Genomic DNA, 12,053 nt, shown 5'->3' on the forward strand with positions numbered 1-12,053 from the left:
CTTTGGGATATGAATGTAGCCACAGGGGCTGAGGGTTTCAAGTCAGGAGTCTGGGCCTGTGATGGGGGCCGGGCCTGGGTGGGTGGGACCTGGCCCAGATCCCCTCACTCTCACCGGGACCCCCGCATCCCCCCACTGGACCCACACGTCAAAGCCCCCTTAGGGGTGCGCTAAGACCCCCGGCAGGACGAGGCCAGGGTGCAGCTGGGTCTGGGCAGCTGGGGCCCCCGGCCACCGTTCTCAGGGAGCTCTCTGAGGGCCTCAGAGCGTGGAGAACAGCTGAGGGAGCCCAGGACCCCCAGAGGGATCAGGGAATCGGAAGCCCCAGGCCCCACGCTAGAGAGACGCAGCTGGTGGAGGCAGCAGAGCAGAGAGATCAGGTAGGATGCGGGGGCGAGTCAGGGCTCCCAGACCTACAAGTGCCTGGAGCTGCAGGCCAGCCCCCTCCAAGCATCTTGTGAGGAGGGGAGCCCATAGAAGGACCAGGAGGGGTGGCCTGGAGGGCCCCGAGGAGCCGGGCAGGCAGCAGGGGCCTGGGTCCCCCCTGGGCCCGGAGCCCCCAAGGAGGGGCCTCCGACAGGTGAGGGGCGGAAAGCAGAGGGGAGCTTGGGCAGAAAAGATCTGTGAGATGGAAGACCCTGGTGGCTGCCACTGCAGGGGAGAGACGTGGAGTCAGTCACAGGGCCAGGAGCCCAGCTGGGGACTCGCGAGGTGCCCGGGAGATGGGTGGCCTGAGAAACCAGCAGAGGCGGGGCAGGGCTGGCCCCACTCTCCACGTATGTCCACCTGTATTTGTTCCATCCAACTTGAGAACAGTATTTTCTGTTTGCAGGTGACGCTTTTTGAAATACACCCATTAAATCAGCCTTTACAAGTACGTCGTTCAAACATTCCACACTGATTCTGTCTCTGAATTCATCAGAGCCAGGAATGTGTATTGAGCTTCCTCATGGCCATATTTTTTGGCAAGGTCTCTTTTGCTTCTAAGGGTCTTTAACTGGTGGATGCCTATGACACGCGCCCTCTAACATTTCCCGGACTGGAGGCCTCACGCCCTGTCACGTGCCGTTGTCTTGACTTCTACTCTGCCTGATGCAGGCAGTGCCCCCCGGGGTCCCCGTCTTGGCCTCCAGGCTTCTGCTTCTTATACTTTCGGCCACCACTTCATCAGCCTGGCTTTGGTTCCAGTCCTACCTTGGGGGGGTCTTTCCCTGTCCCTGGGGAATTTATTCCACTTACAAGTTTTGTGGTAACTCACACGCTCTGCCTCTCCTCTGTGGCTCACAGGACACTTGCTACGTTTGATGCTTCCCAAAACTTTCTTTCTGTCCCTGGACTCTGGGGTCATCTCCTCGCCTCTTTCCTCCAGTGCCTGCATCCTGGCCTCATCCCTGTTCCCCTCTCTTAGTCACCTCTTGTGGGGGGAGGGGGCGGGGCTAGAACAATTGAAACATTTTTTCCCTACTATTCAGTGCTAAGCGTGAAGAGAATGTGTCGTGTCACAGGTCCCCTGTGCTCAGGGACTCTGGTGGCTGGCCCGGGACCCCTTGCTGTGCCACTGGCCTCCCCCAGCCGCCGGGGCCCCGCACCTGTGCCCTGGGGCTTAAGAGATCTTCTGTGTTCCGGGGCGCTGCCTTCCTCCAGACCTGCCCCACCTCCATCTTTCTCCCCTGCAGTGTGCGGCCCCTGAAGACCCGGCCCCCGGTTCTGAGCCCTGCCGTGTCTGCCCAGCCAGGGGCTTTACCTCCACAGCAGCCCCCATCTGGCACCCTCCTCCCCAGCAGCTGTGCTGTGGGTCACTACAGACTGGTGACTTCCCTCCACTCGTGAGCTCCCAGTCCTCAGGCCTGAAGCCCCTCTGCAGGGCCGGGGTCCCTCTCCCACTCCACACTCTGGGGGCTGGGCCCCAGCCCCCATCCTCCCTGGGGCTCCGGGGAGAGCGCCCTCACAGGCTCATGCAGAACGTCCCCTGGGCCCATTTCCCAGCTGTCTCTAGAGGCTGCCCTGGCCCTGCACGGGTCTTCTCCGAGGTTGTCACGTAGCAGTGACAGCAGGGCCCTCAGGTGGAATCGCCCTCCCGCCAACACCTCCCCATCCGCCTGGGCCCCTCCCGTTGGGTTAACTCGGAGCCAGCTGAGCAGAGCCTTCCCCGCGCCATCTCGGGACGACCTCAGGGGCCCAAGGTCACAGGCCGTCTTAGAGCTCTGGCCTCACGGCTGGGGTCAGCTGGATTCTTGGTGAGCGCAGGTGGCTCGGTGAGTCGGGCTCACCTCCCGTCTCTTCTGTGGGGTCTGACTTTCCTCAGGCTTCAGGCGAGCTGTTTGTCCTCTGACCTCAGTCTCAGACGGTGTCAGGAAACGGGAGGGTGTCAGGCTGTGAGCTGTTCCTTCCGAGAGAAAGCCAGAGAGCCAGCTGAGCTTTGAGCTGCACAGACGCCGCCGTCACAGCGACTTGAGCCGGTCGTTTTTGCCTGGGCGTGGGGCCTCTCCGCCTGCGGGATCAGGTCTCTCTCTGGTTTGAACAAGTCCTTTCCCCCTAAAAGCACCGCTGCGCCGCCCCCCCACCCCAGTCTTTGTCCAGTGACTCACACCCTGCTCCCGGGCCCCGCCTCCTCGCTGACCTTGAACCTCCCCTCCCACGTCTCCCAAGTCGGGGAGAACTTCGGTCCCTGCGACCTCGACGCACTGTCCACTCGCCACGCCTCCACGCGGCCTGGGGTTGGCTCTGTGTTTTTCTCCATCTGTCCGGCACCCACCTGGTCTCACCATCTTGAACATCAATGACCATTTTCTGACATGATCCCCGTTTCTTGCCATAACTCTATTCTCATTTTGATTCGAGACCCTCAGGTCGGATTCCAGGCCTGACTGCTCTGCTGAGCCACAGTTGAGTGTGACGTATGGGCTCAGGAAGGGGGTCTGGCCTCGCTCAAGGCTGGGAGCACAGCGGACCCCTCAGGGACTTCAAGTGTCTCTGTCCAGACATTTCAGGCCCCAGCGAAAGGCAGAGGGGAAGGTTCCAAGGAGCGGTGGTGGGAGTGGGCAGAGAGGCCATGCCGAGTCCTCACCAGAACTTTCCTGCTCCAGGAATAGGGGGGTGAGGCCCTGACCTCAGGGCACAGCTGCGGTGTCCCCAGGCTCCTCCACCCTGGCACTTGCCTGCCTCCAGGGGGCCTTCCTGGAGCCTCACCCACGTGACCCGCACCCCTCGGGGCCCCCCCTCCTCGTCCCGCAGCCGCTCCAGCCCTTGAGGCCTCCGCACGTGGGCGCAGAGGGCCTTTGGGGTCTTCCTACCCACGTCCATCCTCCTGCTTCGTCAGCTGTTTGGGGAAGTGTGTGTGCCGAAGTCTATCAGAATGGCATCAAATTTTTCTGAATCCAGGCAATTATCGATTCTCCTATTTTCGGGCCAGTTGGCTCCCTCTGCTCTCCATCTTTCGGGAACCCTCAAGTCCCTGGTCTCCAGCTCTGAGGAAAGTCTCTCCCAATTTTTGTAACCTGCTGGCCACGGTGGTGGGCGCCTGGGAGAGGCTTCAGACACGCCTCAGTCGCCGGAGGCCCAGGGCGCTCTGTACCACAGCAGACCAGGCTGACGCGCTCCCAGCGGCGGGGGGCTGGGGTCACAGGGCCCCGCTCCCCGCTGTCCGCCGCCCCCTCACGCCCAGGCCGGGCTGCCAAGCTGCCAGCACCCGCCAGAGCCAGGTGGCCGTTTACACAACGTCCTTCACTCTCACAGACTGGATTTTTCCCCCGTTTCACATAAGCCAATGTGTTTGTCAAGAGAAAGTTAATTAAAAACATATTTTTCTAATTAAATGGTAGGCTGTGCTATGCAAACAGTACGATTCTTGTTTGAGAGCAAATCCCTCCGTTTCCAGGGCTACCCTGGGAATTCAGTAGATCAACAATGCAGAACCGAGCCCAAGGGTTAGGACACGCGCTGAACCCAGCGCCCAGGGGGCCTGCAGGCAGCTGGCCCGAGCCGGCGGGAGGCGCGGCGGGGGGCCTGGCACCCACCCAGCATCACCCCCCACCCACTGGGAGAGGCTGCCCGATGTTATCCTCAGGCTGGGGCCGGGCCACAGCCTCGTCGCTCAGAGGGCCCGCGGCGCCCTCTTGGCACCCAGACTCGCCACGTCCACCAGCTCCTCACATGCCTGCACCCTGCGTCTCCCACACCCTCCCCTCTTCTTCTCCAGAGCACTCGCCTCGGGGCCCAGGCCAAGCTTCAGTCCAGGTTCCAGAAGCAAAGCGGAGGCTGGAGGGCAGGGCGGCTCGGCGGCGGCGCGGGAGGGCTCCTGAGGGCTCGTCAAGGGCGTCTGCGCCCGTGTGCCAGCCGCAGGTGTCAGATGCTTTGTGTGAAGAGTGTTTTGTCTGCACAGAATGAACTGGCGAGCTATCCGTCTTTCGGCCACCTGGCATCGTCTGCATAGCCTGAGAGTTGAGCTCTCCCGGGAGGCTGAAGGGAGCTTCTTGCAGACACGCTGCACCCCTGGCCCCTTAAACGGTGCGGCTCTCCCCTCACTGCTCTGGCTGAGGCTTCCCTCTCTTCCGGGGTCAGTTCTCGACACAAGGGAGACGTCCGTCTCGTGTTTTTAAACACGTTGCCGAGGACCGGCTCGCTTGTTTACCGGTCCATTTACGTGAGGAGTTAGACCTTATTCACACCTGCAGCCAGGCCTGTTTCTGTCCGCGTTGGAGACTTCCGTCGGTTTCTCTTAATCTAACTTGCCAACGGCTCGTCTGTCTTACGGGTCTTTTCGAAGAGTCAGCTCCCAGCTCTTGCCCCATTTCTGCCTCGTTAATCCCCTTTCAACCCTGTGAGCATCCTCTTTTGGGTTGTAATTCTTCTGATTTCTTAGAGGAAGTGATGCATTTACGTCGGGCTCGCTCTTCCCACAGCAAAAGCGTTCGGTGTTGTCACATCTTCCCCAGTTGTGGTTTGGTTTGTGCCCCAGAGGTTTTTGATATGAATTCCTTTCCTTTTCTACCAGCTTTCTAGGAGTGAGTTTTTACTTCTTTAATTCAAAGGTTATTTAAAGGAATAATTAAACGTTTGTGCCTCTTCCTGTGGCTGTGCCTCGTCTTGTGGAGAGAGGCTGACTCGGGGCGGCGGGGACCGTGTGCTCCTGGTTTGTCAGCTGGCTGCTGGCTTTCCAGGTTTGGTGTCTTCTGTTTGTTTGCGGCATGTTTGCAGGGAAACATGACAAGCTGATTGCAAAGTTTACAGGGAAGAATAGATGCTTGAGATTTTCCAAGGAAATTGTGAAATGGGTTAGCAAAGCCGACTGTAACACTCGGCGGTCAGAGCAGGAGGGGCGGCACGAGGGTGGGCAGAGTGACCAGCAGGGCGGGGCAGGTCTAGAGGCTCCAGTGTCCCTGACCGTCCCCAGACCCCGGGCCCTTTCTGGGCCACCAAGGTCCACTGTGTGAAGAGAGGGGCTCCAACCCTCCTACATCTGAGCACCTCCCAGTGCCAGTTCTGTCCTAGGACGGGCCGGGGGCTCCGAGGCCCCAGAGGGCAGGACCAGGAGGCGGTGTGCTGCTCCAGCGCTGACCCGCCCCGGGAGCCGGGGACCTTGCCAGCCAGTGAGCAAGTCGATCCATTGACACCAGTGGGTGAAAAGGTATCAGATCTGAACTCCAGGGGCCTAAGGGATGGGTTGAGGGTCGTGGGAGGCTCTGTTCTGGTGCAACAGGCAGGGTGTTTAGTGAGACTCCCTCTCGTCTGCTCTGCTAGTGGCCTCTAAAGGCCCCCACTTTACAGCAGCCCCCAGACCCACCCGGGGTGGGGTCCTTACAGTCCTCCCATTCTTCTCCTGGGCCTGACGAGAACCCCGTGAGGTCACCCGTGACACAGATGGAGAAATCAAGGCTGGGGGCCAGTCTAAGGGCGCCCACCAATCCCGCGTCCTTTCCCCAAGCCCCAGAGTTGGGGGGTGGGGAGCCCACAGAGCTGCCGGTCAAGCCTGAGCGGAAGGCGGGGTCCGGCTCTCCCGCAGCTGAGCCCTCACAGCGAGCCCGGTTTTGTGAGGTTGGCCTGGCCAGCCCACACCTCCTGCAGCGTCAGGGCGCAGAAGCAAAGCAACACAGAAGTGAGGATAACTCGGGGGCCAAAGGGGGGTGTCCATGGAGGGTGCCCCGTTCAATGACTACGGTTCATTTGAATTCCATAAAAGCTGAGTCATTACAAGAGGAGCATAATGCTTCCCATGAGTGGTTTGGGGCCTCTGTGAAACACCATGACATATTTAAGCCATGTTTGAAGGAAACCTCTGCTTTTCTACTGGAAAATGTGTACAAACAGAAAATTGTAATTTTCAAAGAAGGGTGGAACCTCCCAATTTTAGGTACAAGCATCGCCCTCCTTCCTTTCCTTTTCTGAAGTGCGCAAGTGTCAGACCAAAACCAGCAAGTCCGGGGTCACCCATCTGCCTCGCCGGCACCAGCCTCGGCTAGCACGTGGCCGGCCGCCCCACCCCTCCCGGAGTCAGCCCTCCTCCCGCATTTCCTGAAACTGAGCGCGAGAGTGGAGGCGAAGGCCCCTTAGACACACGGACCCCCGGGACACAGCTTGGTCCCTGTGAATGACTCAAGTTTGCTGGCGGGGGGGGGGCCCTGTGACTTGAGGGCTGGCGCCTATGTGGGCCATCGGGGGTCCCGTGCCTTCCAGCTTCCCCTCTCTGGCTCTAAGCCCAGGCTCCCTCTTCCTAAACAAGCACCCTCCTGCCCCCAACAACCCATACGCCACTCCCCTCTCTGCTGGCCCCTCTCCCCTCCTCTAGCCTGGTTTCTGGAAGGGCTGCCCACCTCCCACAGCTTCAGCCCCTCCACCCCCCACCACACACAAAGAAATCACAGGAAACTCTGGTCCCATCCAAAGGGCCCTTTTGGGGTCTGCGTCTACCCAACCCCCTGGAACGCTCCACATGGGGAACTGACCTCTCCCTCCCTCAGGAAACCCTCCTGTCCCTCCCATCTCTGCCAGCTCTGGGTCCGCCCTGGGCTGTCATCTCCTCTAACGTCCACTTGGCCTCGGACCCCTCCTCCCCCCATCACCACAGCAGCCCCCGTCCCCTGGCCACCAGTGCCTGGGCCTCCACAGCCACTTGGCCCTGCCACACCGAGTCCAGTGACCCCTGGGAGGCCCCTCAAGCGTGCTCCCCCACCTGCCCTCCCATCTCAGTAAATGGGTCCTGGGCCACCCGCAGTCCAAGCCAGGGGGACCCTCAGACGCAGCCACCTCCTGCTCTCCTCCAAACTCCTCGCCTCAGCCCCTGCAGCCCAAGCCGCCACAGGCTCCATGTGCACAACTGCGGGGCCCCGACGGGTCCCCCGGGCCCCCCCTTCACCCTCCCACCTGCCCCCCGCAGCAGGGGCCGACGTGGCTCCCCACTTTTCAGAGTCCCTCGTATCCAAAGGCCCTGACCCCTCCTCCCATGGGACACACGGGAAGATTCAGATCTGGAGGCTCGTGGGCTTTTGAAGCCAGGCTGCAACATGGACGGGCTGTGTCCCGATAATTCCCCAGGCCCCGCCACGCCGGCTCCAGCCTGGGGACACGGCAGGTGCTGTCCCCTCTTGGGGGCTCAGAGCGGAGGGTGATGGGGAGGTGGGGTTGCGGGGCAGCAGTGGGGGAAGGCCCATGGCGGCCAGTGTCAGTGTGGGGCCCCGGCACTCAGGCTGCGAGAGGGGAGGCCCGAGTCAGAGGAGCACACGGTGGGCCCAGAGGGAAAGGCTGGAAGTGGACGGCACGGGGGAGAGGGGGCCGAGCCCAGCAGGCTCTGCAAGCAGTGGGAGGGACCGTGGTGGTCTTTGTCCCAAGGGCCGGAAGCAGGGGAGGGACGGTGGAGGTTTCTTCCCAGGCCAGTCTGGCCACAACAGAGGACCTGCCCGCTGAGCCTTTGCCCAGGCTGGGCCAATATGGCCTGCATTCTAGGACCCCCTGCCAGGTTACATCAGCAGCTGCGCGGTCAGTGCGCGCCGTGCTGGACCCGTTCTTGCTTCTTTACATCTCAGCCTTCTGCGCGTGGTCTGGGCAGGTGCCTGGTGCCACAATTCCCCTGAGCTCACCCCTAGCCTGTGTTTCCAGGAGGGCCATGTCTCCCTTCCCCAGGAGCAACTGGACACACTACACCGGGGCCTGGATGAGAGCAGGATGAGGCTTGGCCCAGAGTGGGGGCTGCTGGAGGGGCAAGTCGCCCGCCCAGCACATGTGCGGGAGGGCAAGGCGAGCAGCCCAGAGGGCAGGGCCCAGCGTTCACTTTAGGAACGGGTCCCTCGGTGTGGGGGAGGTGTTCAGACCTGGAGCGACCCAGACACTGAGGTGGGAGTGGACCGATCTGAAACAGGTCGAGTGGAGGTATTTGGGTTGAAATCAGGTGGGGTTCTCCAGAGCCTCTGCCTGGGACCCAGGTTGACTGATGGGGAAACTGAAGCCTGGAGAAAGGAAATGCTGTCCTTGAAAACAGGCAGAATGTCACCCCACCCCCGTTATGGCTCTGCGGGCCCACCTCATAGGCCCGCTGTGTGCAGGACCTCCCAGGTCACATCGCCCGAAAGGTGACGCCCTGTTCCCGGGTGCTGCCTCTGCCCTGCAGGACCAGGGAGGGGGCACATGGCACGGCCCACCCGGCTGACCCCAGGCGGAGTGGGTAGCTAGGTGTGGGCCCAGGTTCTGATGCCCTCACAACAACCCCAGGGGTGGGCAGGGCAGGGACTCCAGAAGAGGGAAGACCGACGTTCAAGAGGTGGACAGCTTTTGCTGGGCTGGCAACCAGGCACCCAAGGCACCTGACCCTTAAGGCTCAGTGTCCCCACCTACTAAGTAGGGGAGGCAGGCGCTAAGGCCCTCAGTCCTGGACCCCAGCGCAGGGCAGCCCTCGCAGGGCCTCTCTGGGGCAAGGATGCGGGTCCTGCTGCCCCAGCGGCCTGACAGGTCACGGCTGAGAGCCTCTGTGTGCACCTGGGCCACATCTGGGCAGAGGGTCTCACTGCCCGTCCCCTGGTGCCGGGATCCGGAGCTGTGTACGGCACAGACAGAGGAGGGGCGTGGGGACACGGACCTGCTGGCTCCGCACAGGCGTCCAGGTATAGCTGCTGCCCCTCCCACCACAGCGCGGGCCCCGGGCAGAGGTGAGGGAGGGCCATGCCAGCCTGCACTCAGCTGTAAAGGGAGCCAGGCCGAGAAGGGAGGGCGTTGGTCACTCCTGGCAGGTCCAGGCAGCGGGGTCCGGCCAAGGCCCTTGGGGGGAGGTGGGGGGCACGTGTCACACGGCACAGCCCCATGGACTTTGCAGGGGCCACCTCAGGCCCGGTGGATCCTGAGCTTGTTCCCATGTCACCTGCTTGCCAGGCCCTGCACAGGCTGGCTCTGTGCTGGCGCGGGGCTTGTCTGGGCGGCCTGGCCCAAGGGCAGAGGGGCCGGGGCACCACAGAGGCTGATCAGTCGTGGCCTCTGGGATGAGGACAGGGCCCAGGGCTCTCAGGCTCTGAAGGACAAAGATGCCAGTGGAGCGTGTGGACACCAACCAGGAGTGAAAAGGACTGGGTCAGGGCTGGAGAAAAGGCAGAGGCCGTCGGCCACGGCAGGGGCAGGAAAGAGGGTGTTGTGTTGTGTCAGGATCAACCCGGAGGGGTGGGAGCCCCACAGGGGTGGCGGCTGACGAGGAGGGCAGGTTCCAGAGCAGACTGACCATAACTCCTGAAGGAGGGCAGCGAGGCCCGCTGGGTGAGGGGCTGCCGGGCCTGGAGCCTCCCGGAGAGCGTCTGCCCTGGTCATGTGTCCCCAAGCACACAGGGACATCTGTCCCTGGCAGGCCCCGGCCACCAGGCACACGCCGTCCAGCTGGGGTGGACTCGGGGATGGGAGGGTTCTCCAGAAGGACAGGCCCGGTGCTGAGCTAGGGAAGTCGGGGTCTCCCGTGGCCACTGGGGGTGGGAGGCCCAGGGGCTGGGGCGCTGAGCATCAGCCCGGCCAGCGGAGCCAGCCGTGGCCCCTGGAGCCGGGGGGCGGGGCAGGAACAGCTAATGAGTTCCAGGAGGTCAGCTGTGAGGGGCCCGAAAACCCATAAACCCTTTATTGGTGTCTCAGGAGGGGAAACCCGGATGCGGCCGTTTATTTACTTTGGATTCCACTTTTCCCTTCTCTTTCTAACATGCACGTCCAAGAGTGTAGCTGGACTTTTAAAGGAGCAGGACTTCCTTTTTCAGCGGCGGGAGACTCTTCGTTTCCCTCAGCCCTGGAAAAGGAAGAGATCCTTCTTTTTGCAATGCTCTGCCCACCGGCCCCAGACCTGCGCCCTCCAGCCTGACCCGCTGCGTCCCAGGGCCCCTGAGAGACCAGGCCTGACCCAGCCCAGGGCGGGGGTGGGGGCAGGTTGAGAGGGCACTGAAGTGAGGACCGACCTGGGCCTCCAGCAGCTGGGCTGGCCCTCTGCCTGAGACCACTGCCCCAACCCTACACAGAGACAGGGAGTGCCTGGGGCCTCTGGCTGGCTGCAGGTGCAGCGGAGACAGGAGGCAGTGGGTGGAGGCTCCGTGAGGCTGGGAAGAAGGCTGGAAAGGCCGGGAGGTAGACCCAGGACACCCCCAAGAGAAGCAGATGGTCCAAAGCAGGATGGCAGCTTGACGGGTGGTCCTCCCTCAGCCCTCGCACCAGCTGCACATGCTGGACGGCCCCAGGGTACTGGGTGTCTTGGCCCAGGGGGTGCCCTGCCCCGACCCAGCCAGCAATCAGGAGATCAGAACCCTTCCCGGGGTCACCCCACGTGCTCCCCAGAGGGAAGCTGGCCCGACCCCACACCCCCGCCAGGGGGCGACCACAGGCTCTGCTCTTGCAGACAGAGCTGAGAAGGGACAGGGACCAAATGAGGGCAGGGCTGAGAAGAAGGGGCCGGCCCAGCCCCTGAGCCCCTGCAGCGGGAAGTGGACAGGCCCTGAGGCAGAACCACCAGCTGCGGGTCAGCTGGGCCGGCAGAGCTCCACGCCCCCGTCTGGGAATTGGCCCAGGAGCCAGGGTGTCCAGGTGGGTGTGGGTCCCAGAAGGGTGCCTCTGTCTCATGCATGTGTGCAAACACACACACACACACACACGTGCATGCGCAGATGAGAAGGGCAGGTGGGAACACTCCCACACAGCACAGGTGCCCCAGACAACCAAGGGGTCCACAGGGCGACACTCAGGTCCCCAGGAGAGCTGGAACCAGGGCCCAGGGCTCCACAGGCCCACGGGAGTGGGGGACAGTCCGGGACCTGTGAGCCAGCGCATGGACCAGAGGAGGGAGGAGCGTGGGAAACACAGGGTCTGGCAGGCCTGCAGGCAGGTCCCGTGGCTGCTCCCGCAGGTGTCAGGGCCCTCCCCTTCCACCACTGCACAGACCCTCTGCCTCCAGACCAGGAACTGGCAGGTGGGGAGGGGGTGAGAATCGGCCCGTGATGCCTGTGGGACCCCCAGTCCAGCCAAGGGGAACTAGGACACGTGAAAATGGGTGTGGGCTCCCCCTGGAGGCCGGTGGGTGGGGCTCCAGTCCAGACATGGCCCCGGTGGCAGGATGTGTGTCCTGAACCCCAGGCACGCCTGCCCGTCCTGGCCAGGGCCTGTGCCCCAGCAGAGGGCAGTGGGGCCTACTGAGGGCTGGACAAAGGAATAGTGGCCCCAAGGGGAGCGTCGGACACCGCGGCCCCAGGGCTCTGAGCAGCCCCGGGTGGGCGGGCAGCAGTGATGTGCCTGCGGTCTCACCCTAGGTCCAGATCGCGGGGCTGGAGCAGGCCCACGCCCAGCGGCTCCGGGAGCTGGTTGCCCAGCACCAGCGAGACCTGGCCACGGAGGCCACCCAGAGCCTGGCGTCCCAAGAGAGGAGGACCCACCAGCAGCAGGTGAAGGTGCTGGAGGAGCAGGTGGGTGGGGGCCTGGCGCCCGGGGGTGAGGGCAGCAGAGGGCGGCAGGGAGGGCCCTGCAGGGCACCCCTCTGGCCTCAGCCTGAGGTCCCCCAGCAGCGCCACTGCCCAGTGGGCTCCAGACCACCTCCAAGAGCCCCCACACTTCCCTCCTGT

General features: G+C 62.9%; 1 protein-coding gene across 1 annotated transcript in view; it reads left to right on the top strand.

The window, feature by feature from the left end:
* The window catches only part of CROCC2 (ciliary rootlet coiled-coil, rootletin family member 2), a 61,494-nt gene that overhangs the window by 48,664 nt on the left and 777 nt on the right, over positions 1–12,053 (top strand). The window contains exons 29-32 of the mRNA XM_072960693.1: positions 8,116–8,229; positions 8,520–8,649; positions 10,920–10,960; positions 11,745–11,897. Coding sequence (XP_072816794.1) covers positions 8,116–8,229; positions 8,520–8,649; positions 10,920–10,960; positions 11,745–11,897 — 438 coding nt within the window. The remainder of the gene's footprint in view (positions 1–8,115; positions 8,230–8,519; positions 8,650–10,919; positions 10,961–11,744; positions 11,898–12,053) is intronic.

Source organism: Vicugna pacos, chromosome 5, assembly GCF_048564905.1.
Source record: "Vicugna pacos chromosome 5, VicPac4, whole genome shotgun sequence".
Taxonomy (NCBI): domain Eukaryota; kingdom Metazoa; phylum Chordata; class Mammalia; order Artiodactyla; family Camelidae; genus Vicugna; species Vicugna pacos.